The 25,302-nt window shown below is 36.0% G+C and overlaps 7 protein-coding genes across 8 annotated transcripts; 5 read left to right on the top strand and 2 right to left on the bottom strand.

Moving 5' to 3' along the window:
• Nucleotides 1-2,564: 2,564 nt before the first annotated feature.
• On the top strand, nucleotides 2,565-3,887 carry LOC110226162. The gene is given in 4 exon segments (XM_021016840.1): nucleotides 2,565-2,670; nucleotides 3,487-3,570; nucleotides 3,573-3,668; nucleotides 3,671-3,887. Coding segments are annotated over 4 exon segments (489 nt in total). The 3' UTR covers nucleotides 3,874-3,887.
• On the bottom strand, nucleotides 3,809-11,505 carry LOC9303728. Of its 2 annotated transcripts, none has more exons than XM_021017577.1 (21): nucleotides 10,796-11,505; nucleotides 10,244-10,416; nucleotides 10,090-10,161; nucleotides 9,812-9,946; nucleotides 9,509-9,627; nucleotides 9,120-9,422; nucleotides 8,814-8,901; nucleotides 8,600-8,705; nucleotides 8,416-8,529; nucleotides 7,788-7,951; nucleotides 7,577-7,697; nucleotides 7,009-7,233; nucleotides 6,727-6,917; nucleotides 6,026-6,193; nucleotides 5,847-5,952; nucleotides 5,567-5,707; nucleotides 5,249-5,410; nucleotides 4,958-5,158; nucleotides 4,497-4,691; nucleotides 4,342-4,413; nucleotides 3,809-4,263 (listed from the first exon to the last, which is right to left on the bottom strand). In XM_021017577.1, exons 1-21 carry the CDS (start codon nucleotides 11,243-11,245, stop codon nucleotides 4,111-4,113), a joined length of 3,459 nt encoding a protein of 1,152 aa, XP_020873236.1. In that variant the 5' UTR covers nucleotides 11,246-11,505; the 3' UTR covers nucleotides 3,809-4,110. The 2 variants fall into 2 exon arrangements, with proteins under 2 accessions (XP_020873236.1, XP_020873237.1); XM_021017578.1 differs by having other exon boundaries at nucleotides 3,844-4,263; nucleotides 5,567-5,704; nucleotides 10,796-11,474.
• Nucleotides 3,965-4,106, top strand: LOC110226161 (the record flags this gene model as incomplete). The annotated part of the gene is given in 2 exon segments (XM_021016834.1): nucleotides 3,965-4,036; nucleotides 4,038-4,106. Coding segments are annotated over 2 exon segments (141 nt in total), but the record flags the coding sequence as incomplete, so codon positions are not given.
• Nucleotides 11,506-12,158: 653 nt separating the features above from the next.
• LOC9305781 (glucose-6-phosphate isomerase 1, chloroplastic) lies at nucleotides 12,159-16,297 on the bottom strand. Its single transcript, XM_002867609.2, has 14 exons — nucleotides 15,570-16,297; nucleotides 15,211-15,333; nucleotides 14,915-15,013; nucleotides 14,749-14,832; nucleotides 14,328-14,471; nucleotides 14,186-14,251; nucleotides 13,962-14,030; nucleotides 13,761-13,868; nucleotides 13,445-13,497; nucleotides 13,216-13,354; nucleotides 12,928-13,084; nucleotides 12,758-12,836; nucleotides 12,599-12,665; nucleotides 12,159-12,517 (listed from the first exon to the last, which is right to left on the bottom strand). Exons 1-14 carry the CDS (start codon nucleotides 16,086-16,088, stop codon nucleotides 12,383-12,385), a joined length of 1,842 nt encoding a protein of 613 aa, XP_002867655.1. The 5' UTR covers nucleotides 16,089-16,297; the 3' UTR covers nucleotides 12,159-12,382.
• Nucleotides 16,298-17,032: 735 nt separating this feature from the next.
• LOC9305780 (protein S-acyltransferase 8) lies at nucleotides 17,033-19,956 on the top strand. Its single transcript, XM_002869663.2, has 5 exons — nucleotides 17,033-17,381; nucleotides 17,860-18,045; nucleotides 18,419-18,718; nucleotides 18,906-19,139; nucleotides 19,264-19,956. Exons 1-5 carry the CDS (start codon nucleotides 17,343-17,345, stop codon nucleotides 19,729-19,731), a joined length of 1,227 nt encoding a protein of 408 aa, XP_002869709.1. The 5' UTR covers nucleotides 17,033-17,342; the 3' UTR covers nucleotides 19,732-19,956.
• A 441-nt stretch (nucleotides 19,957-20,397) lies between these two features.
• Nucleotides 20,398-21,624, top strand: LOC9305779 (pectinesterase inhibitor 2). Its single transcript, XM_002869662.2, has 2 exons — nucleotides 20,398-20,691; nucleotides 21,093-21,624. Exons 1-2 carry the CDS (start codon nucleotides 20,506-20,508, stop codon nucleotides 21,468-21,470), a joined length of 564 nt encoding a protein of 187 aa, XP_002869708.1. The 5' UTR covers nucleotides 20,398-20,505; the 3' UTR covers nucleotides 21,471-21,624.
• Nucleotides 21,625-22,309: 685 nt separating this feature from the next.
• Nucleotides 22,310-23,391, top strand: LOC9303727 (adenylate isopentenyltransferase 4). Its single transcript, XM_002869661.2, has one exon. It carries the CDS (start codon nucleotides 22,424-22,426, stop codon nucleotides 23,378-23,380), a length of 957 nt encoding a protein of 318 aa, XP_002869707.1. The 5' UTR covers nucleotides 22,310-22,423; the 3' UTR covers nucleotides 23,381-23,391.
• The last annotated feature ends 1,911 nt before the right edge of the window (nucleotides 23,392-25,302 follow it).

The following is a 25,302-nucleotide window of genomic DNA, read 5'->3' as shown; positions in this document are numbered from 1 at the left end:
GTAAAAACCCTTTAAAATACCTTGTAAATTTTTCCCGCCAAAAATTTTCCCGCCAAAAATTTAACGCCAAAAAATTTGCGGAATCACTTTTCCCGCAAAAAAAATTTTTTGGCGGAAAAAAATTTTACGGGAAAATTTTACAAGGTATTTTAAAGGTTTTACAAATTTTTACAAGTGTTTTGGCGGGAAAAATTGGGGGATCACTTTTCCCGCCAAAAAATATTTTGTATTTTGTGGACCTAATTTTGTTATATTTCCTTATATATTTATGATATCTTTTATTAAAAGAAGGGTAATTTAGTCATTTTGTACATAAAAAGGGTATTTTTAAAAATGGACATCCAAAGGAGGCATTTTTGAAAAGGGGTATTGAAAAAGGGGCATTTTTGTGAGTCTCCCTTTAAATTATCAAAGATTCATATATCATCGTGTTTATAATTTTTTTATTTTTAGTTTAACTGTTGATATTTAAATTATTTATTTTGGTTTCTACATTCAGTTTAAATTATATAAAATTTATAATATATCATAGTTTAATGATTTAAGATAGCGACATGTGTCATGATTTAAATTACAAATTTACATTATTTATATCAATATTATTTTCTAACTAGAAATATGTAATGATTTTAAGTAAAGTTTTATATTGTTTTATTTAAAATTCTTGAATATGTAAGAAACATATATGCTTCTATTTTGTTTTTGATATTTTGAATTTAATTATACTATTTCAAAATTGTTTATTTAAATTTCTATGTTCATATTTGAATTATATAAAATCCATATATCATCGTGCTTATAATTTTTTGAATTTATCAATTTTTATTGATTGATCATAAAGTTATTGCAATCGACTATATAGGAATCGAACCCGCAACGTTAGCTTGGAAGGCTAAAGAATTTAGTCAATTTATCATCTTTATATTTTTAACGTGTCTAATTAAACACCACTTTGGTTTTATTCACCAGCTTTATGATGAATACTTTTTAATTTTGTTCTTCATATAAGTATACCATAAATTATTGTTATGTGATATATCTTTCATTCGAAATAATTTTGAATTAATAATTTTAGTGGTTAAAGAAACAATGCCACAATGAAAAAGTAAATATTGTTTTTACTTTTGAAAAAAAAATTCTACTTACAACGTTGTTAATTAATTTTTTGTTAAATTTGATTTTAATTTTAAAAAAAATAAACCTGTCCATCGGATGGGTCCTTATTTAGTATACTTACTAGATCCGGACCCGCACATACGTGCGGAGTTTTATTTGTATTTGAATTTTTATACGTATATAGCATTTAAGGCTAGATACCCGTTACATGTATTCAATCTGTTGCCCGATTTGTACCCGTCTCAAGAAAAGGGTAGTCGTGATCTTAGGGTCGGGTAAAAGATATTGTGATTCTATTACTTGTGGCCGTTAGATAAGGGTCGAGTATCGAGTATTTATATTTTGTAATACTTATCTCGTTATTCGATATGTTTCTCATTTTACTACACGACCCGTAAATGTTTTATTTGTGTTTTATAATATTACTAAAATTTTATAAATATATCTTATAGTAAAAGATAAATCCTAAGTCTGTAATTTTATACTTTTGGAAATGGAAATATATATTGTATAGTTTTATGTTTTTTTTTTGTTTTTTTTAATACTCCCTCCGTTTCGTTTTAGTTGTCGTTTAAGGTTTTTTCATACAAATTAAGAAAAGCATTAAATTTTTTGTTTTACCCTTTATTAATATATTTTATAAAAAAATTCATTGGCCAAAACATTAAAACAGTAGGGATAAAACTGGAATTTTCACCAAACATTTGCATTGAAAACCTAAAACGACAACTATTATGAAACAAAATTTAAATGCTAAAACGACAACTAAACCGAAACGGAGTATATTTTTATGTATATTTATGTTGGGCCTATTTTGCATATTGGCCCAAAAACCTTTTTCTTGTTAAGGGGCTAACAACACGTTTTCTCTCCCCGTAGCTCCTCTTCTTCATCGAACACTTCTTTTCTTCTTCTTCTTGCTTAATCATGATGGTATTAGCCATCTTCTTCTTCTCACTCTCTTCACCTTCACTTTTTGAGCTTTTCGTTTGAGAGATAGGGACTTTCTAGACGTTTTCTCTTCTCTTATGCAGTATTAAGCAGAAAATCAATTTCCAATAGACACCATAAAAAATCTTCTTCCTCTTCATAATTAATCAAAACGTTTTGTACAAAGATTTAAGGTATATACTTGATTATTTAGGTTATGAATATTTAGTTGTTGTTTTTTTTTGGTAAATATATTATCCGAATTCGTATCATATCGAAAACAACCATCAAATTTGGAGATTTTTGAAACTAAATCTTGTTACGTTTACTATCTATCCTTATTTTATATTCGAAATTAAAGGGATACGTTTGTTTTGGGTATATCTTAAATGATATATGTCATTTTTGGTTTCGAAATAATTTTTAGTATATTGCAAGAAATATCTAATAACAACATTGCCAAATCTTAACCAAAATTGATTGTCACAGACTCACAGGATCCGCTTGATTGTCCCAAAATGCCATATTCCAACAGTCCGGGTCGGGTCCATGATCCGCGTGTCGATCCGCCAAATAAGCCCAGAATCCGCGTGTTTATCCGATCCACTCGCCCAAGATCCATGGGTATTTTGCTTTTAAATTATGATTTTGCCCTTCAACGATTTTTTTTCATTTACTCTTTGATTGTAATTATCCCAATGGCATTTTTTGTAATTCTTTACACTTCATAAGGTTATTTATTATCCAATGCTTCCCAATTAATAGTATAGATATAGTTGAGGAAATTATACACAATTGATAACTAATATTGTAAAAATATTTTTGTAAAGAAATTATTCAAATTAGTAATTCTAAATATATATATATATATTTAAAGAATGTTCCATTTATCAAAGTGGTTGATATAAAAATGAAAGTTTTAGACACAAACAAATTTACATGTCAATTAAGTTATGAGCATCCAATTAATTATATAAAATATATTTATTTAATATGTAATTCTTATCTAATAATATATTACAAAAAATTGAAGTTTTTGGTTATGTTTTGCTTATTTTTACTTGATTTTTTTGTCAATATAGTTTCTTCATTTTTGTTTATTTTTTTAATAATTATGATAGTTGTAGTTAATTTAGCAATTTTTAAGTTAATTTTGATGTTTTTGAAAACATATGATATACTTATAATTACCACTAGATATTACTATACTGAACCAAAACTTATGCAATTTTGGGCGGCCGAAACGGTCGTCTAGGCATCACCTGAGCGTCTAGCCCTAAGTGGGGCCTAGGCGACCGTCTAGACCGCTTTTCACCAGTTTTCCACCATCAAAAGCTTCGATCGGTAACTCTGGAGATAGATACATCAAAAGATACACTAACTTCACCAGTTTTGAGAACACTCTAACTTTGCAATGAAGATACAAAAAATGTTATCCAGTCTTTGCAGTCTCTCTCTTGTAGGTTGGTGAAAACACCCCTGTTAAGGTTGATCAGGTAGACGACGTGATAACCAACATTGAAGCGATCTGAGAACTGCTGACGCAGGATATTATCTTGTTATAGAGAAGGTTCTAGTGGGACATGAAAATCTCGACTTTATCAAGGAGAATAAAACGTCTCTACATTGCAAGGTTTCCGTTTGATCGATACACCCTATTGAGAGCGTAAATGCTTCATATGTAATTGTTCAGTTCAAACATCAAGTAACAAACGATTTATCAGCTTTGAGAGAGATCTATTCTTATCAGCTTTGCCAAAGATTTATCAGATGAAGTTAATACTCTGTCACGTTAAATTTAATAAAGAGTTTTGTAGTAAACTTTGACTTCCACGTGTTGTTACTCTTATCACAATTCGTATCAAATGTGATGCCAGTCTTGTTGTAATATATTGACATTCATTAGCACTAAAGAAAGATGTGGTAACCATTGTACTTTATTATACATCTAAAGCTTTCTCAAGGTTTCGTCGATTTGCTCCACCCAGTAAAAATACTTGCAGCTTCAAGCAGACGAGCAAATGAGATCTGAAATCTTTCAAGCATTTTTAGCTGTTAAGATGCTCAGTAGTAGAACGACTTGGCTTTATTATCTGCAGTGTCCTTGCAAAGAATCGACCGAACCTCCATGATCGATCTAGGAGGCTCCAGGTCTTGCTCTCTTAACGAGTTGCCAAGCAGCTGTTGCATCTGTGCTGCAAATGTATCGTCTAATATCTGAAAATACGCATCATTCCATGTAAGATCAGGTGACTCATACAATCTAAGTAAGAGCAGTTTTTTATTGGGACTTACCGAGACAGCAACTCTAGAACCCTTGTACCAAGCTCTATTCTCTTTCCTGTTCTCCAAAAAGCTTAAAACGATCTATCACAGCACACGAGAATAATTAGCTCTCCAACACCGCAAAACAAAAAGTCAGGACAGGAGAGGCCATTAAAAATAGTTACCTGCCCCATACGATCCCAATATCCTCGAGACAATGCGATGAAGACATGCGTCTCACAAACCGAGTGTAGATGATTCACTGTGTTGGTGAGCTGCTCCTTGAGGTTATTCATTTTGCTTCTGATGTCTGATTCTCCAACACTTTCTTTAGAGTCCTGAAGAATCTTCTTCAACATTGTCGTCTTTTGTAGCTTGCTCTGAAAATAAACAAAATAACCGATTACAACACAAGCATATAATGAAGGGGAAGGTCTCAAAACATGCTAAACCCAACAAGATAACAAAACATGGACAAACGTTACACAAGAAACACCAAAACAGCAGAAATGGCAATAGGAATGCACTACAAATCATTCTTACTTTTGCTGTTGACTACATATTTTGATCAGCTTATTTCTTTTATAAGATTCCAGCCCTATAACATAGGAATAGCTAGGAAATAAAAGAGTTAAGGGAAACTCACATTTTCTACAAGCTTTTCGACCACAGCCTGAAGGTAACTACGGAACTTGGCTCTGAGCATCACTGTCACCTCAGAAAGACGATCACCAGGAGCTGCATTCCCACCATCAGGAATGCATGAAGACCATGCTTTAAATTTAGCCTCTATATTAGGCCGTAGAACATCAAGCATCCTCTTCATGGAGTTTAATAGAATGCCAAGCTGCACCAAACAGATACAGAAACTTCTCAGGAAAACAAATCTATTTTCTGATAGAAGTTAAGGGAAAAAATGCAGGAAAGTTATGCTCACCTCATCCGGGACTATATATGGAATCACAGATCTTTTGGTCAGTTTTTGGACATACTTGAAGCTTAGTTTTTTTGGAGCCAAGTTTTCTTTGAGAGGTGATAAGACATCTGCATACTGCTTCTCCAGAGCTTCCACAGTTGCTTTTTCAACATCAGCAATGGCCTAAATGAAACACAATCAATGTCAGCCTTTTCATTCCAAATTCACACCATAAATTAAATTAAGTTGTACGCTGATAACTTGCAATGGAATGTACAAGCAATATTTCCACAATCCCAATATCAAAATCAAAAGGCATCAAGGAACAGCTAAACTTACACTCTCCAGAACAAAGATATATTCTGGCCATCTGGAAATGATAACTTGATAGTCTTGAATGGTTTCGTTCAGCCTCTTGTACATTTCATCAACAAATGGAGTTGTTGAATGCTGTGTCCTGACTCCAGACCATTTAACCTGCTTGAATGACAGGTTTTGTAATGATACAACGAAGTCAGTTTTAATGATGCGACATATGCTGAGAAGAACAGAGAGCAAGGGAAAATATATTAAAAAAATATATCTGAAGAAAAACAAACGGAAATTTCAGTATACATACCTTATCAAGTTTGCAGGACTCAAGTAATGAAAGGCGTTTATCTTGAATCCAAATCATGATATATAGATGAAACAACTCTTTTGCATCAACACCGCCTTGGATAGGACTGTAAATTGAAATATGATACCAGTCAAAAATATAACAGACAATCAACAAACCAAATAATCTAAACGACCTACCTAATGTTCCAGCTGGAAAGATCACGTTGAAAGTCTGCAGTAGCAATCACAAGCTCTGCAACTGTTGGTGAAGGGCCAGAGGGCGGACATGCAACGAGGAATGCTCGAAGTCTATTACAGAGATCAGTGCTATATATAGACGCTGACAGGTTTGGAAGGTCAAGAAAGCTGCATAAAACAATATAAGAAACACGGGGTATCAACAGCTGCAGGAAGATGCAACAAGAGCCTTAGGTACAGTCACACATCTAAACATCTCAATCACATAAATTTGATACCATAATGACACAATAGTGGTTCACAGATAGTAGATAACACATAAGGGCAATAGTATGGGTGATGTTAACTACGTATAACCATAGATTGAAAGAGAAGCTAAGGGAAGGAAAAGAAGTTGCTACCAAATTTCTGAAAAGAATTTGGCCATCTAGCTAATAAGTTCACGAGTCTGTCTATTGTAAGATGAAAATAATATGGCCACTACTTTGAAACTTTAGAGCTTGTCACCAACACAACCCACAAACAGTATCCACTACAGTTGACTAGGGTTGGTTGGTCAGCAAATAATATTTTGGTTGAAGATCTACTTGACGTTGCATATTTTGGACAAGAGTAGCATTCAGTTATCTCTTATATAAATTATTTGGAATAATTGAACAGAATAATAGTTGAACATAACTATTTTTCACTTGTATACTAACCTGGGAAGTATATCTTCATTTTGGATCTCAATATCAGTGTAGATCTCATTCTTTACATTCTTGCAGGCCATTGTCATTTTCTGGTAAGCAGCCGACATTGCAGACGTATCCCAAAAATTGGGCTCGCTATTGTTTGCAACAAACTCATCTGTCTCACCCATGTGCCTTCTAGATCTCTTCTTTGCTGCTGCCTATAAATGCATTGATACCAGATAGATGAGAAAAAATGACTGATCAAGACTCAAGAGTAAGGTAAGGCAATTGAGAGGCTGTATGATATACCTGAAAATAATGACAAAGATTAGTCTGATCCTCGGGTGATAAGACATCGTGCAGAAGCGTGTACAATTTCACAGCAGGAGTGAGTGCTGGCGCTGGAACCCCTGATGCAGAACTGACCACATCAATCATTCCAGAAAATGATGACTCGTCAAGAGATTTGTAGTTCTCAAAGACCAGCTTCAGAATCTGCTCGATCTGGTCCTTGATTTCATTCAAGATCCGATTCTGTTGAAGCAAAAATAAAAAGTAGAGCTCCATAAGCAGAAAGTACTATTATGCTTTCACAAGAAAAAAAACCAACAACAAACAGGATTAACTTGGGTGATATGAGGTACTGTCTGATGCTTAAAATTGCCATGTGAGCAACTGCGTGAAGTCTAACTCTGTTATTCACCATTGTATTCTAATGTGGTTCTCTGAGTGAAGTACTATGATCAACGTATACAAGCTAACTTTAGGGTCGTATCCTATCTGTCGCTAAATGTGAGACAAGAATCACATAACTACGAAACCCACACAAAACAGAAACCCGCACAGAAAAATTAATAATCGATAAATGCATTTGTACCTCTTGATGACTCAAGGCGCTCTTGCCATTTCCCTTCATGATGACAGGTGTTAACAAGTCATGTACCAAATGGAGACAGTCGGAAGTCGGTGTAGCGACATCCATTACATAGGACAAGTATCTATAAGCAACAATACAAGAAAGATAGAGAAAATGGAGTTATAGCATATCCCTCAAATGATGAGAATTAAAAAAAATGAGTACTGTATACCTGAGCTTGGTGTAGACATCTGAAATCCCATAGTAGGTGGCAAATTCTTCCAAAAGCCATTTCCATGAACCATATAACAACAAGTTTCTTTGCTGAAACCGCTGCATTTTCAAGGCCACTTCCAGGACTAGGTCATATGCGACTGTTTCCGCAACAGAAGCACACTAAAGGGAAGATGAATTAGAAAATCAATACACAAACATTTTCTAAACACAATACAATGAGTTTTGTCTGTGTTCAGAGACACAATCTTCAAAGGGTAGAATAGAAATCTTGTTTCAATCAAAGAACTTAGAATTGAAAGAATTGAATGTGAGAGGAGCTGAATATACGTGCATGAGCTCTTTGAAAGCCATAAAGGTCCATCTTTTAGTAAAATTTCTAATAATAAGTCCAACATTAACAACTATTGTAAGATAATATTTTCAGGTTCAAACAATCTAGTTACTATGACCAATAGAAGAGGCTATTGTTGTACGAGATAAAGTTTTAAAGTTGCTAAAGGAAATGGACTGCTGGAGTGTCTCATAGTATACTAAAAAGAAACGCCAATCCACTTATAGAGAGCAAAGCAAAAAAGAGATCACCAAAGGTACCAAATATAATGAGTGATAGGTAGTTAACACACCTTCAAATGGCTGTTATCATCAAAACTTGCTGAATAGTCAATATAGAGCTGGAGTTTTCCCACATGTTGATGTTCTGGCTCACGAAAAACAGACCACCAGCGAAGTTTCTCAGCCTGTATGGTTTCTTCATTAGAATCATTTGAAACGTACTAACATATAAAAAAGGCAAGTAAAATGACTTACCGAATCTTCAGAAATATTAGCTAGTTGCACAAGCACACGCCCAAAATCCTTCCCCATTGGATCAAGGATCTCAACGATCAGATCATCTCCATGACTATCAGGAAAGCTGTTGAAATTCCATATACTTTGTCACACATCACAAAAATCAAAAGGGAAAGCTACTCCAAGTAGATTTGAGAGAGTGAAAACAAGAGTTGGGAAAATAGGAACATACAAAACATGGCTTTCACCAGATCCGGGTTGCATCATAATGGCGTCATCTTCAGCTAAGCTTTTCAATTTTAACTTACACGAGTATGTTTCTGAGTGACAAAACCGAACAGGTCAATCGATCTTATAAAAGTTATTGTGCAAAATAGAGTGTAGTGAACTGGGAAACATGGAAATACAATTTCTTTCTAAATTTGCCCACAGACACTTATATAAATACATATAAGTGTCATATTATTATTTTAAAACTCAGATGTTAAGCAGAGTTAATTCTCCCCGAAGAGGCAAGTAGTTAATAACTTATACATACCTTGTACAACATCATAAGACGTTGAATTATTACGTAGACTTGTGACACCAGTTTTCAGGAGACCAGAAACTTGTTTTAAGTACTGTGTACTGGCATGTACATATGCCAGACTTTGACGAGGAAGAGAAGAACCATTGGCTGGTACACGGACATGGATCTTCCTTAGAGCCCGCCATCCAGAAAATAAGCGTGTTGACATATTGGAAAAGTGAATCCGGATTTTCTCAAACTTTATCAACGATGGCTTTAAAGATGATATACTACAGCCAGTTGGACCATCCATAACTGTTTTAACACGTCGTACTGCAAAAGCCGACACATATATTTTATGACTATTGATTATATGAGGGGTAGCCAGGTATTAAATGAAACACAGAACTCAAGTTTACCTTGCACCTTCATTTTGCCAATGTTTTTCTTGGATTTTGGTGCAACTCCTTCGTGCGGAGCTTGTGAAGATCGCTTTGCCAGAAGCTCCTCCTCCGATTGCAAAAGGAGTTGCTGCAACCTGTTAGTCAGTATTAACCCAAATACAAAACTGTTATTCAGTAATTTTTTAGAGGCATGTGGACAAAAACTATCCTTCAACTTCAGTTTGCATAAAGAAATAAAATAAATATATTCACGGCAATAATACAGAGAAATTTAAGGAATACATATGATAACTAAGAAAGGGGATATAAGAAACTCACCCAAATGCTTCTCGTAGAAGAGCACACTCATTTTCCAAAAACATGGGAGCCTCCATGCAACCCGTTGACCATGCATGCAGACAAAGTCGTACACATGCATCATAGGAAACCACGGCATGCCATGGCCCACGAGAACTATATCAGGATTCATTAAAAAAAGTGGCAGAGTGATTAAGAATCCAACTTGTATACTACACTGATTGAAGATAACACTAGGTTTTCTATATGTCTATATCCAGTTTGGGAAGCAGTGAATAAACTAATTAGATCAGAACTACCTTGCATGAAAAGTTGGAAGCCGAGCTGGATGTTGATCAGGTGCCCCAGATGACTCAGAAGCTGCACTAGGTCTAATAGGAACAGAAGCAAAAACTGAAATTGGTTTACCAAAAATGAGAACTCATTTCATTTAAAGAGCTAAAAATAGAATACCTAGTAAAGTGGCCAGTCTTTCTACTTTCTACACAATCTTCTGTTTTGACTTCTGAAACTTGAACGCTTGAAGTTGCTGGTTTAATTTCTTCAGATTCCTCTGCTGCCCCGGAAAATGGAGGGGCACTGGGAATATCGCTTACTTCTTCAGAAGGAAACGTCTCATCAAACTCCTGCAATATGAACTAGAGCTTTTAGAAGATCAATAAAGAAACAAATCCTGTAGACATCCTCGCTGTTCCACCATGTTACAAGGGAATACAAACACATGTAAAACTGAAAGAAGAAAAGCAGCTCTTTTCTGGATTTACATAGAGAACTAGGGCATCAGCTAAAGCACAATCCCATATCTCGACATTGTTATGATTAGATGATCACAAAATCAAAATCTTCAAACCACAATCAAAACAGATGAGAACAAAACGCGATTGCATATCTTTCCATATCAGTCATTTTATTGGTCATCCTAGCTCTACGAACGCCTAAAATCATCCATCGCACTAAACTGTTTCTAATATCAGAGATATTAACACAAAAGGTTAAGGTTCAAACCTTCTCGACAGTTGCTCGCCCGTCCGTCTTAGGGAAGTGAGTTTGTTCCACCTGAGGTACGCCGCCATTAATCCTCCCAGCTGCCGGCGGCGGAGAAAATTGCGAGCTAGAAGCTGAATCGGTGGATTCATCCTCCTCCGTATCACCATCAAATCTAGGTCCCGTCTGTTCGCGTGCACCGACCAAAGTCTCTCTTGATGAGCTCACCTCGGAGTATGTATAATAAGAAGAATTTCTTCCGTAGCTGCGACCAACGGCACTGGACACTCTACTGTTCTCGGGAGACGAATCGAGAGAGACATCCTCGGAATTTGTACTCATATCGTCGTCATCGGAAGTGGCGTCAGTATCGGCCACGAGGGTTCTGGTGACCGGAATAGGAGCTGGGGGAGACACGCGGCCATCACGGACCTTGGGAGCTGGCAATCTCAATTCTCCGTTGGGGATCATTGTGAAATGTGGAGTTGAAATAGAAGCACAGTGTGAGTTAATGGAGGTGAAGGAAATTGCTAAATTGAGCTAATGAAGTCTTGCTTTAGAAGAGATTTTCGAAGAACTTAGAGAAACCTTCACAGATCGAGCTAGATTTTGCAATGGAGGAGACGACGAAAGCTTAATCAGAAAGCTTTCTCAGAGAGAGAGAGAGAGACGATTGAAATCTGTGTGCACTTCAAAATGATTTTTCTTTGTTTTTTTTTTTGATATTTTTGCCTTTATTTTAAATTTACTTTTAATTCTCTTTTTTAATTTTGAAAAAATTGGGAATTCAAATTTGGGAAAGGGTAGAGAGGAAAAGCAATCTAGTTGGTAAGACCTCTCAAATACGGTGTCGTTTAGTACGCGCACCAGCTTGATAGGAGCTGTGGCATAACGGGTAGTGATGACGTGGAAAAGCGATTCAACATCTTCTAATTTATAAATGGTTTTGAAAATTGGAAAAAGGAGTTTGTAACGTTATAATTTTTTTGTTGTTATGGTAGGCTACTAAATAGGTGGTGGTGGGGACAATCGACTCGACTTGTGTCTTGTTTTCTTACGGTGGATCTACCATTTTTTGTCAACATATTCCATTCGAATTTCGAAAGTGGCAAGTGAAAGTTATTATGGAAAATTATGAGCTTTTAGTTTATAAAGTTTACTTAAATGTTTAGTGTTATCTTTGTTAGATCTGAACGGGGTTTACTAAGAAAATTCAGAAGTAGATTTTATTGCTTGAGTTGCAATACTAATACTATCTAACCACATGGTAGGAAGTTGTTGAGCATCCCTAACCTGCTGATTTGCTTAAGCTTTTCTTTGTTTATAGAGATGCAACAAAAGAACACCTAACCAAAAAACAAGCAGAAGAGTGTTGAGATCATTGTTTGTTGTTTCACATGAGCCTGATTGATTGATGAATCCTCACCAATGTTATCATTACAATCAACATTTGCAACATTCTGAAATTATCTTTATTTCAAGACAAGTACACAAGTGTTTCCTGGCTCTTATTGCAATCTTTTTCTTTTTCAAAATCATAGACATGGCAGAAATAAATAAGGAATGGAGAGAATGAGTGTTTGGAGTTTTGAGAAAGTGTTGGGTTTCTTATGCGTACAGGTCATCCACATTGCATTCGCCCAGATACACTTTGATACTTCGTGGCGATCCACAGTTTCCTTCAGCTATCAGAACTCTGTCATTTGCAGACATGTGCGCTATGATCTTGTATATCATTTCTATCTGCAAATTCAAAGATAAAGACTTCTTGATACGTGCACTCGAAAGTTACAAATGAAAATAAATAAATTAACTTCACGTTACTTCCTCAGGAGCATGGCAACGATCAGCTATCTCTTCCAGTGTCAATGGCTCTACCGGATCTTTACAACTGCAGGCACAGAAAGAATGATTAGTATATAAGTGGTCTCTCTTGAGTCTTGACAAGATTTGACAGAGAAGCGGACTTGGTCTGATTCTTACGTGGCTTCATTAAGAACTGACAATACCCGCTTTTGCAGGGCCAGAACTTCTGCTGCTGCCTTTTTCCCTGCTTCCACACCTGAAATCGTTTTTTATTCAGATTCAGTAAACAAATATCAATTAGGCAATTACAGAACATCGGTTTCCCGATATGGGCGGAATATCTCTACCGGGTTGGTGGTAAGCATTTATGTTCACAATTGAGGCATATAATCCAACAGCTCTTTCATAAAGAGCTATAAGAGCCCCAACAGATCTTGGTGTCACTTCCTCGATAGTAACACTGATGGATTCTCTACCGTTTGCATATAAAGCAGATCTAGTTCCCTGGACAAATTCAAACCAGCTTATCAGCGGGAAAAATCAGACCTGTAGCATCATAAATCAGAGCTGTAGCATCATAAAGAGTGAATATTATCTCTGACTAAGTTGTGCGAAACGAGATTCATAGATCAGACCTGTAGCATCCCAAAGAGGTAGTCTCCACAAGTGACACCTGGCTCAAGCTCCCAATCGTGACCTGGAGGTCTGTCCCGTAACACTTCTATGAAGGTTGCAAAGAAATTGTGCACACCATCTCTCAGCTGTTGAATGTAGCTAATAAAATAAAATAAAAATTAAATACTGTTGCATAAAGAGCTTGCTATGTCTCTCAATAGTAAAACAATATGAATAAAGGAAACTCACGCGTGCTGATCTGTGCTCCCCTTATTTCCATACACAGTTAGCCCTTGATTAACCTGCAAATTCAAATAACCGCTCCTTGGAATCACACTCGTAATAACAGGGTTGAGGAAACAGTACACAGTTTTCAATTCTACCATGAAGGAGGAGCGGTAACAAACTGAACTCAATCATGTGCACAAGTAATTAAGTAACCAAGGTCTTCTGATTTATAAGAGTGGGCATTAATTGTAAGACCAATTTACACTTCTCAGTTCTCAGTACATGCTCATGAACTTTGATTTGGGGTACTGCGGAGAAAATTGAAGAGTATGCTTACAGTGTTACCGTCAAGATCAAACTCCTTTCCTAGCGATTCCATGACCAGCTGCTGCAGATACCGACTAAACAGTAATAAGCTATCCTTGTAAGGAAGGACAACCATATCCTGTAAAAGAAAGCAAAAAAAGAGTAAAAAGGTCAATAAGAACTCAATCTCCTTGATAGTCTTAGAACTCTCGAAAAAGTTGAGGAAAAACACCTTGGAACCAACGCCATTGGAAGCCCAGTACCAACACATAGCTAAGAGCGCTGCAGGGTTATTCTTGATCTGAAAGAAGAAAGAAATTTACAGGCTAGAATGAGTCATGGTAGAGACTATCTAAAGTGTATGAGTCAGGAAACCCAACCGTATGATATGACATTTTACTGAAACCCTGGTAAGTAAACTCATCTTCAACACAAGCTGCAATAAGTACGACTTACCGAAGTTGTCCTAGTAGCCTCATCCATTAAAGCAGCACCAGTAAGCATCTCCCTAACATTAATCCCCTATACGATGACAATGCTTTAGTATAAATAAAAGCAACGAATGGTCATACAAAGTTTAAGTTTATGTACCAATTACCTGTAGTGCTGCTGGAAGCAGACCAACTGCAGACATTATTGATGTTCTTCCACCCACCCAGTCGTACATAGGAAATCTAGCTAGCCAACCTTCAATTCTTGCCGTATTATCCAGCAATGAGTTTTCTTGGGTTATTGCAACACCCTGCATAAGCATACAGCGGGAAATTGCTGCTGAGGAACTACAGTTGGGCAGAAGTTGAAGCTAAATTATATCCAATACATCCGAAGGTGTCTACTGTCTTATGATCCATGAGAAGCCAGTTTTTTTTGTCGTTAATGAGATGAAATAATTAGTCCACTTTTCTCAGATTACTTCCAGTCGTGTAAACCAGTTTGGCCATTATAATACAGCATTCTTCCCATGTTCGTAGAGACATGGATTTCAGCAAAAAGCGGAAACAAAAACCTGAGATTAACACCTGTTTTGCGAAATTCAGACCAGCTTCACGGAATGCTTTCTGCACTTCCAATAGTCCATTTCTAGTTTCAGGAGTACCTCCACTCTGGGAATACGTAAGAAACTTAATCATGCTCGCCAATATCAGGACCAACCATCATATAAACACAACTGAATATAAGACACACCTTTGAGATGACAATTACTAAAGTCGAGGCAAGCTCTGGCCCAAGTTGTGCGATCTGATGATCGATTCCAGCAGGGTCGGTGTTGTCAATGAATCTTATCTGTCAACAGCCAAAGGAAGAACATAAAGTCAGAAAACAGAAGACAACAAATTAGACTCTTTCAATCAGGAAAACCTAGGAGATAAGATCCTTTTACGAGGCAAAGATAAAAGAACACCCATTTGTTAAAGGGATGGCCAAGAGTGTTAACAGCAAGGGAATGTAATGTTGATTGCAATTAGAAGAGTACGTGATACCTTCAAGGGAGGGTTATCAGGAGCCAAGGCCTCAGCGACAAATTGAGGTCCAAGAGCCGACCCACCAATGCCAACAGAAAGTATCTGAGTAAAACGACCCTCAGGAGAAGATGGTGGCTTTATCTGCAATGTACAAACAAAATTGAGTGGGGGATAGCAAACAAACAAGATTCAAAAAGGTGAACTAAGTAAGACTCTGCATAGAACAATCTTTCCAGTATCAGAAATGCGATTGATTGACGCCAAAATATCAACTTTCCAAACAAAATTCAAAAGGTGATCTAAGTAAGACACTCTGCAGAGAGCTATCATTTTCCAAAATGATCAAAATGCCAAACAAGGTGGGATCAAAAACTGACCTTTCCAGAGATTATATCGTCGGAGAAAGCGCAGATAGAATCAAGTGTGTTCTCGATCAAGGTCTTTAAAGTAGGCTTAGGTGCGAGCTTGGAGTTCCTAAGCCAGTAATGTCCAACCATCCTTCCTTCATCCGGATTCGCTATAGACCCTTTTTCAAGATCCTCCATAGCCTTAAACGCAGTCTGAAACCGGGGCTCCATTTCGGCCACAAACTCATCGGTGAATCCGACCCGACTAATATCCAGATACAACCCGAGCTCTTTCTGCTGATAAAACCAATCGAGGTATCGCTTCCACAACGCATCCGGATCCTTAAGAAGCTCTTTCTTCGAATCCGCATGTGAAATGTCGCGCGCCACGGAGCGAGCCGAGGAGAGAGTCAACGGTAGATTGGTGGGTTTGGAGGTATGTGGGAAAGAGAAGGAATCTCGGGATAGCGCCGGCAATGCTTTAAAGGAAAGGTTTTTGGAAGGTTTGAGAGATGGAGAAGAAGAGTAGAGGCCTGAGAGAGAGGCCATCGTAGAGACAGCGATGTTTACGAGGGAAGAGAGTCAGTCAACAATGGAGAGAGAGATAGAAAGAGAAAGGGTGGAGCTTTATATTCGAGGGTTCGTTTAGTTTATTCCGATTTGATTGATATTTTTTGGGAGGAACCAATGAACAGAGATGAGTGCGGGAGAGAGATTTGTCCTTTGGTGGGAGCGAACGGCCCTGCTTAGATTAGGTAGGATTCACAAAGCTTTTATCACTCTTCTTACGACTGACTATATATCAGTATTATTGTCTCAATTGGCATCATATTCTATTTTGTTTCACATGGCCCGCCAATTTTCAGATGTTTTGTTCTCTTCAGAATAACTACCACTCTTTTTAGTTGAAGAGCAAAAACTAGCACTTAAACACTCTACTCTACACTATAGGATGAATGGTATGTGTTGTTAAACTATTTGTATGTGTTCGAGATGATATTTTGAGTTTATTAAAATGATCATTTGGAGTATGGTTGTTCTTCAAAGAACCTTTGAGTTTGTGGGACTCCTGACATAAAAATTCGACATCTAGAGAACAAATGAGATCATCACTCTCATAAAACAAAAGAGTTATCCATGGCTCATTGAGAAGAAATGTTATTGGTTTCATACAATTCAATAGAATTTAGTCAAAACTTTGCAATCAAATCAATTGTAATTGAGATTCAATTGAAAAGACCAAAAAAAATACACAAATGACTCAAATAAATGGTATTTTGTTGTTTTCTGACATAAATTTGATGTATGTATTCCGCTAAAAATCATAAAAAGAACAAAAATCTCCAACTGAAATTGTATAGTTTGCACGAGGAATGAATCTGACCCAAAAATGTGCAGAAAATTTGAGGACACTAATTCTAATTTGTGGTTTAGGAGATAAACATGATGACATCATATTTATAAACAGAAGAAAGGGAGAAAAAATCGTAAGGAGATTAAAAAAAAAAAAAAAAAAAGTTATTCTTTCGTTCGTCGTGGTCGACCATTGAGGGAGGTCAGACCAGAAGTCGCTCGCGAGCCTTTTTAATTGCGTAATCATTAGGGTTCTGCTAGCGATCTCTGGTACTGTTAGGTTTCCGTCGATTTCTTCGTCGGAATAAAACCCTCGTCTTCGCCGGAGGATTTGGCTGGCGACTTTTGGAATGAAATAGAACACGGGGAGAATTATACAGCTATCCTTCGAATTCCGTCACTGGGTAGCTTAGGAGTTTCTGATTCCGTCGCTTTATTCTTCTTCTCCCCATGACAAAACGAGTATTCCAAGTCTGGAAAGGAAGCAATGTAAGTCTTTTTTTTTTATTCTTCATCGAATGATTGAGCCTGGATTTTTTTGTTTTTGTTTTTGTGTGTTTTCTCTTGTTGGAAGATGAATATTCTCTGAATTCTGTTCTCTGGTATGAACGTGACTGGGTTTTAGTTGATTTTTGCAGTGTTTCTTGAGCTGTTTACATGAAAAATGATTTGGAATTTGTTTTTTTCTCGAGTTCACAGTGTAGCATAGTCTTAGCTACGCAATTGGTTCACTTTGGTACGTGTAAACTAATGTTGTTGAGCTGAATCTTTGAAGTACTTATTATACATCATTGTGTCTCTTGATTCACTCTCAAAGCATGACCATGCATTTTTGTATAACCTTGTATCAAGTTGAATGTTCCTTGGAATTTATAAAAATTGCAAGTATCCTGAATGCTTGACTCTTCACATGTTTTAAAATCAGTATGCTGATACCAATAAATGCTCTTCCCTTTCTCTTTTGCAGAAATTCATCCTTGGTGGGAGATTGATATTTGGACCAGATGCTAGGTCACTGCCTCTCACCTTGCTATTGATCATAGTTCCAGTTGTTTTGTTCTGTGTATTTGTAGCAAGGCACCTTCGCCATGAGTTCTCTCCCTACAATGCGGGATATGCTATCTTGGTGGTAGCAATTCTTTTCACTATTTATGTAAGTCTTCTCCGATACCCCATCTGACAGTCCTATATATCTCATTCTTGTAAATATTTGATTTCTGATTTTATGTTTGCTTGCTTGCCTAATCGGGTTATCAACAACATTTGTCAGTTGTTATGTGGTGGTTAAATGGTATCATGTTAATGAAGCATCAAAGTTTGATCACTGGGATGGACCCTGATTGGTTTAAATTATTTTAACTGAAAAATGACTTGACTACTCCGCGATCATGTAGCATAAGATGTTCCTTGTTTGTTTCTTACCCGTCTTAGAAGCTTAAACCCTGTCTTCCTGTTCTGCCCCCTGTTATTTGGCATTTAGGCGTTGTTATTTTGGCTTTTCTGAATCACGAAGTTTGCTTTGATAGGTATTGATCCTCCTCTTCTTCACATCTGCACGAGATCCTGGTATTGTTCCTCGAAATTTGCATCCACCAGAGGAAGAACTACGCTATGAGACAACAGTATCAGCTGATGGAAGACAAACACCAAGTGTTCAAATTCCCAGGACGAAAGAAGTCATGGTTAATGGTGTTTCTGTTAGAGTGAAATACTGTGATACGTGCATGCTTTACAGGCCTCCCCGCTGCTCTCATTGTTCCATATGCAACAACTGTGTTGAGCGATTTGATCATCATTGCCCATGGGTGGGCCAATGCATTGGACTGGTAAGCTCAATCAAAAGCATATTGACTTAAATAGATAGTTTTTATTGTCAGAAAAAGTGCGAGGTTTCCTTCTCTCTTATCTGAAAGGCCAAGATCTGTTTTATCTGCCGATTGGCCAATCTGTTTTCTGCTATATTGTCTTGTTACATGTGTAGATTCTGACTTAGAAAGTTGTGTCCATTGGCAGAGAAACTATAGGTATTTCTTTATGTTTGTTTCTTCGTCAACACTTCTCTGCATCTATATTTTCTCGATGTCGGCTATATACATCAAGATTCTGATGAATGATCAACAAGGAACTGTGTGGAGGGCAATGAAAGAATCACCTTGGTCAGTTGTGCTGATGATATATTGCTTTATTGCCCTATGGTTTGTTGGAGGGCTCACAGCGTTTCACTTGTACCTCATAAGTACAAACCAGGTCAGTTGGTCCCTATTGTTTTAGAATTCTGTTTTCTACTTGCAATCACTGTTATTGTTTTCTGGTATTAGTATTGTATGCAAATTGTGAGTCAGCTGATAGCAACACCGTGCAAGTTTTTCAGACAACCTATGAGAAACTCCGGTACAGATCATCACACAGCAGGAGCATTGTATATAACCGTGGCTGTCCAAACAATTTCCTGGAAGTATTTTGCTCAAAGGTGAAGCCCTCGAGGAACAACTTTAGAGCCTTCATCGAAGAAGAACCTCCAAGAGTTGTTACCCTGCCTAGCACCACCAGGGAATCAGGGGAAGCAGAGGATGAAAATGGGCCTCGGCGACAGAAAGTGGAAGACGACCTAGACATTGGAGAAGATCTTATTAATCTCTCACAGCGTTGTAATGCAGAAGAGGCCAACAACAATCAGCCTCATCACACATTGGACATTGACCATGAGAGAGCAGGCTCGATAAGGACAGAAGCAAGGCATGGAAGCTGGGGAAGAAGAAGTGGGAGCTGGGATGTAGCAGCAGCAACAGATGTGAGGGAAAGCCGAAGCTACGCAACAGCAAAGGAAGCAAGGGGATGAGGGTGGGTGGAAGCTCTCTTTTAGGACAGAAGTCGGTAGATGTGATTTGGTTTCGGGGATTTGCGAATCAGTTAATGTAATCTTGAGTATATACAATACCAAGAGTAGTAGTTTTTCTAACTTCTTTTCGTTTTCTCAATGTGTATTGTGCTATTTTGTTAATATTATGTGGATATTCCATTCTGTATCTGCGTCCATAATATCTACCTTAAAATTGTCTCTGTTTAGCTCAGCCAAAATCCAAGTTATCATCTTCTCTTACATGCAACTAGCACTGGTATTAAAGGAAATATCATCAATCTAACAAATTTCTGTATTTTATTTTACTATTGTATTACCTATTTAAATCTATAACTCTAAATAAAAAGCAATCCTCAGTGCATTTACTTTTCTAATTTTGCTCAACAATTATGATCACGGCATATCCATTTTCTAAACAAAGAAAGACGATAACGGACGTTGTCTTTGACTAAATTTATACAAACCACGAATTTAACATATATTCTCCAAATTTAGCAAAAATAGGTCTTTGACTAAATTTATACAAACCACGAATTTAACATATATTCTCCAAATTTAGCAAAAATAGGCAAAACGTTTTAGTAAATTTAACATCATTTGATACCAATTATAATATAGCACATTCTAAAGTTATCCAGCCTTAGATGAAACCCTAAGTGTACATATATATATCCGCCTTAAACTAAAGCCAAACAACATAGAACTGAATAACAACCGAAAACTTGAGCAAGAAAACTTCCGACGCTAAGAGAAATGGCAACGTCCTCTGTTCTGTCCACCTTCGCCGCGACGGCAATTACGTTGCAACTACTCTTATCTCCTGCTTCAGCTTCCCCTCACATGAAATACATTGACGCCATCTGTGATCGTGCCCATGACCAAGCTTTCTGCGTTAAAACTTTGACTACCAATCCCCCTACAGCTGCTCCCATTGGCCTGGTACGACGATCTCAATTATTCGTTTGCATTTTCTTTTTCCTTGTTTTCAAATCAACCAAACAAAATATTTTATATATGAAAAAGTTGAAATGCTTTTTTTTAGGTTAAAATATTTCACTTAAACAGAAATTGACGTGTTTAGATAGAATCACACATCGGAAATAAAAGATACTTAGATTAACGTATAAGAAATATTTGTTAATCCACTTATTACCAAATTGTTTTTAGTTGGAAGCCAAAAAAAACTTAAAAGTTTGAAACAATACATACATTAGTATCTCTAAAAATATGTTGTTTGTTGTAAACAAATTGTTTTTTTCTTTCACATCTCAATCGTTAATGGATATGATCATTATATTAGTTTATGCTAATAAAATGCTTAAAAATGATATCTTAAACAGCTTCCATTGTCGGAGGCTGTGATCAACTTGGCCACATCACACGCGGAGAAGACAGCGATTTTCGTAGATGAGACTGCGAAGAAAGATCCAACGGTGAAGACTGCGTTTACAGAGTGCCACAAGGCCTACCTGGCCGTGGCAGCTGATCTCAAGAGTGCAAATGTGAAGCTCAAGGCATCCCCGGACACGGCTAACTACGACGTCAGGGCTTCAAGCGACAACATGAGGCGCGTGAATGAATTGGTTGGGAAAAACACTGACAAGGCTTCAACCACGCTCAAGGAAATGACTGTGCAGATGGAGAAACTCCTTGACCTTGCAGCTGGAGCCGCCGATGCCGTTGACGACGACGATGAGAACATTCGCCTTCGCGTCTAATGGATGTTAAACCGAGCGGGTTTAGTTTTTTTTTTTTTGTTCACAATACAAATGGAAATAAATAAATGAATATGTATACATTACATACAAACTGTGTTATGATAAATTAGTAATTCAGTTTTTGAAATATATAATGTGCTCAAGTTTTGCATCTCTTACTAATTTTATATCGATCTAATTTCTGGAGCAGAAAAATGACTCACTAATTTGCGAAAAAATTATAGTACTTAATTTAACCAGAGTTGTGTGTTAGGTGTCAATTGTTAACAAAAAAATACGAGAGCAACGAATTAAGAAGATTTACAAGTGTTCTAGTTGACTTAAAATAATGCACGGGTAATCGAGCCCTATATATTTGAAGAATTAGAAGAATGTCACTTTAAACATAGACTAAAACTAAAACTAAAACTTATGACTAGTTATGAATATTATTCTAACAAACTAAAACTTATGACTAGTTATAAATATTATTTAAACATAGACTAAAATAATTAATTTTTATCAATGTATCTATTTTTGAATGAGTGGACTTGTGTCTTTTAAAATCATATAGGAGTTATTTTTTTTTTTTGGCAAGTAAACACCTAGCTATCAATTAAAAGATATTCCAAAAATGATGTGAAAAGATATATTAGACCAAATCTCTTAAATTTATGTTCATTTCTATGTTAGTAATATTGAATATTTTCATTCTTATTTTAGATAAGAATATCTTCAAAAATGTTAATTTAGCATTTTACAAAATAATGAATGAACAAAAATAACGAATCCATAACACTTTAATATAGAGTTATAGAATTAAATTTCAAATGATTTATGTGATCAATTTTAAACTTTCCTTTCATTCATAAACACATTCATACAGTATATATGTGTGTATGGGGTAACCAAAAAGTGATATTAGCATAGCAACATTGTTTGTCTATTCGTGTTTATCAGTCTCAATTTACGACATGAATTGTAAAGACAAAATGGTTGTGATCATGGGTGCCACCGGTTCTGGCAAGTCATCACTCTCGGTTGATCTCGCTTTACATTTCAAAGCCGAGATCATCAACTCTGACAAAATGCAGTTCTATGATGGCTTGAAGATCACCACGAATCAATCGACCATTTCGGATCGACGTGGAGTGCCACATCACCTTCTCGGTGAACTAAACCCGGAGGCTGGAGAAGTCACAGCAGCAGAATTTCGCGTTATGGCGGCTAAAGCCATCTCCGAGATTACTCAACGTAAAACACTCCCAATCCTTGCCGGTGGATCCAACTCCTACATTCATGCACTCCTTGCAAAATCTTATGATCCTGAAAACTATCCGTTTTCTGATCACAAGGGCTCAATCTGCTCGGAGTTGAAATATGATTGTTGTTTCATTTGGATAGATGTGGACCAGCCTGTCTTATTCGAGTATCTTTCTTTGCGTTTGGATATGATGATGAAGTCAGGTATGTTCGAGGAGATCGCTGAGTTCCACCGCGCTAAGAAGGCCCCGAAAGAGCCATTGGGGTTATGGAAGGCTATAGGAGTGCAAGAGTTTGATGACTACCTCAAAAAGTACAAGTGGGACGATGACATGGATAAATGGGACACTATGAGAAAGGAGGCTTATGAGAAGGCGGTGAGAGCGATCAAAGAAAACACGTTTCAGCTCACAAAGGATCAAATCAAGAAGATCGACAAGTTGAGAAATGCCGGGTGGGACATAAAGAAGGTGTATGCTACAGCATCGTTTCGAGAGGCAATTAGGGCAGCCAAGGAAGGTGAAGGTGTAGCCGATATGCAGAGAAAGATATGGAACAAAGAAGTGTTGGAACCGTGTGTGAAGATTGTCAAGAGCCACTTGGACCAGCCGATCAACTATTATTATTATTATTTTTATTTAATAAAAAGACTCTTAAGTCTTAACTAGCAAGGACTCATATCCCCAGGACCGGCGCAGAGGTCAAGCAACTGAAGCCAGCGATTGGGGCCTCAAAATTTTAGGGCCTTTTAAACTAAAAATTTGTTAAGTTTTGGATATGCTGCAAAAGCTATAAATTTATTCTGTAGAGCTTTTTTAAAAAAAATGATATGGGGACAAATTAATTATCTTCAACACTAAATTTTTTATTTAGTAAAAAAAACTCTAAAACGCTGATTGAATATATAAAATAAAAACTGACACTATATGATACCTCTTATGCGTGTATGTGAGTCAATTTGCTTATTTTACAAGTAAAAAATCTTTGGTTTTGAAGTTAATTGTTAGTTTTGCTTTTGAATTTATTATTTTTTCCTTCCAAATTTGTTTTAAAAAAGAAAACTGCAAATCCGATAATGATTCGTTAATGGTTTTTGTAGTATATGAAAAATGCATACTTTTTAAAGCTTTGCGTAGGACACTCGCAGATGTCGGGCCGGCACTGCATATCCCCGCGAAAAATTGTCATAATCACTTTATATCAGCTTTATATATATTAATATAATATATTTTTAATGATATTGAATTGAATTTGTGGTTTTAATTAGGACTTGTACCCTTGCAAAATAGTAAAGATAATATCGTAGATCTAAATTTTACGTACGCATTTATAATGGATGTGTACGTAAAACATGCATGGCTTAAACATATGTGGATGTTTATGTACAATATGATTTAATGAAATGTGAATTTAGATATATATAAATGTGTACGTACAGTATGGTTTAGATTTATGTGGACATGTATGTATAAACTCTCATGTGTATCAAAAATAGAGTTTTATAGATATCAAAAGATAGAGTGAAAAATTACATTCGCGAATATTCGATGAAAATTTTAGTAGGAGACCGTGAAAACAATGAGGAAGAAAAAAGTGAAAAAATAATATAAGAAAAATATCAATTTTGGGTTGGAGAAATTTACCGTGAATTTAAGTCGATTTAATTGTGTCATTATATACAAGAATATATCTGTATATGTATTATATTTCAAAGATTATGATACAAACAATTATAATAAAAAGCCTTAATTTATGATGTTTCTGAGTTTATCATTGTAAATAGATTTTAAAACCATTAAAACTTCCTCATTTCAAAAGTATTTTAGAGATTCTTACTTCTATGAATAATTGCAGGAATTTAAAAAAATCTTTTTACAAAGGCTGTCTCAATATAAGATGGTAATGGGCTAACGATCAAGATCTAGATCTAGGCAATGACGCCAACAACTTGATGGACTGCAAATTTCTTCAGCATTGGTACAAAGGAAATTGGTGGGTACAGTTGAAAGTTTATATTATATACTTATATATATATACTAGATTGTTACCCGCGGTACACCGCGGGTTAATTATTTGATTTTTTTTATTTTTTATAGACCGATGAATTTGTTGTATATAATATTTTTTGTTGTACATTGCGAGTCACATGCGTTGTAACTAAAAATGAAAATTTTAAGATGTATTTGTTTTGTTTAGTGTTTAAAATTGTATAATTGTATTTTGATATTTGACAAAAAAAAAAAAAATTGTATTTTGATTTGTTAATCCCAGGATTTCACCCGTGATATATTATCCCGTATTAATATCAATCCAAATCCGACCCGTCCCACCATATAATCATGTCCCGTAAAATTAAACATCATTTTGTTATTTCTTTTAATAATACTTTTATTTAAAAGACATATAATTCGAGTCAATTTAAAAGTTTGCTTTCAAATAGTTTCTATAATATATATATATATATATATATATATATATATATATATATTTTCAAATTAGTGTGTGTTTTTAGACCAACCCGTAAAAATATTTTAAAAATGTATATTAAAATACTAAATAATTGTATTTCGATTTGTTAATTTTAAGATTT

Source organism: Arabidopsis lyrata (assembly GCF_000004255.2).
Source record: "Arabidopsis lyrata subsp. lyrata unplaced genomic scaffold ARALYscaffold_7, whole genome shotgun sequence".
NCBI classification, from domain to species: Eukaryota; Viridiplantae; Streptophyta; class Magnoliopsida; order Brassicales; family Brassicaceae; genus Arabidopsis; species Arabidopsis lyrata.
Note: the sequence above shows the minus strand (reverse complement) of the source record. Positions and strands in the feature narration are given on the sequence as shown.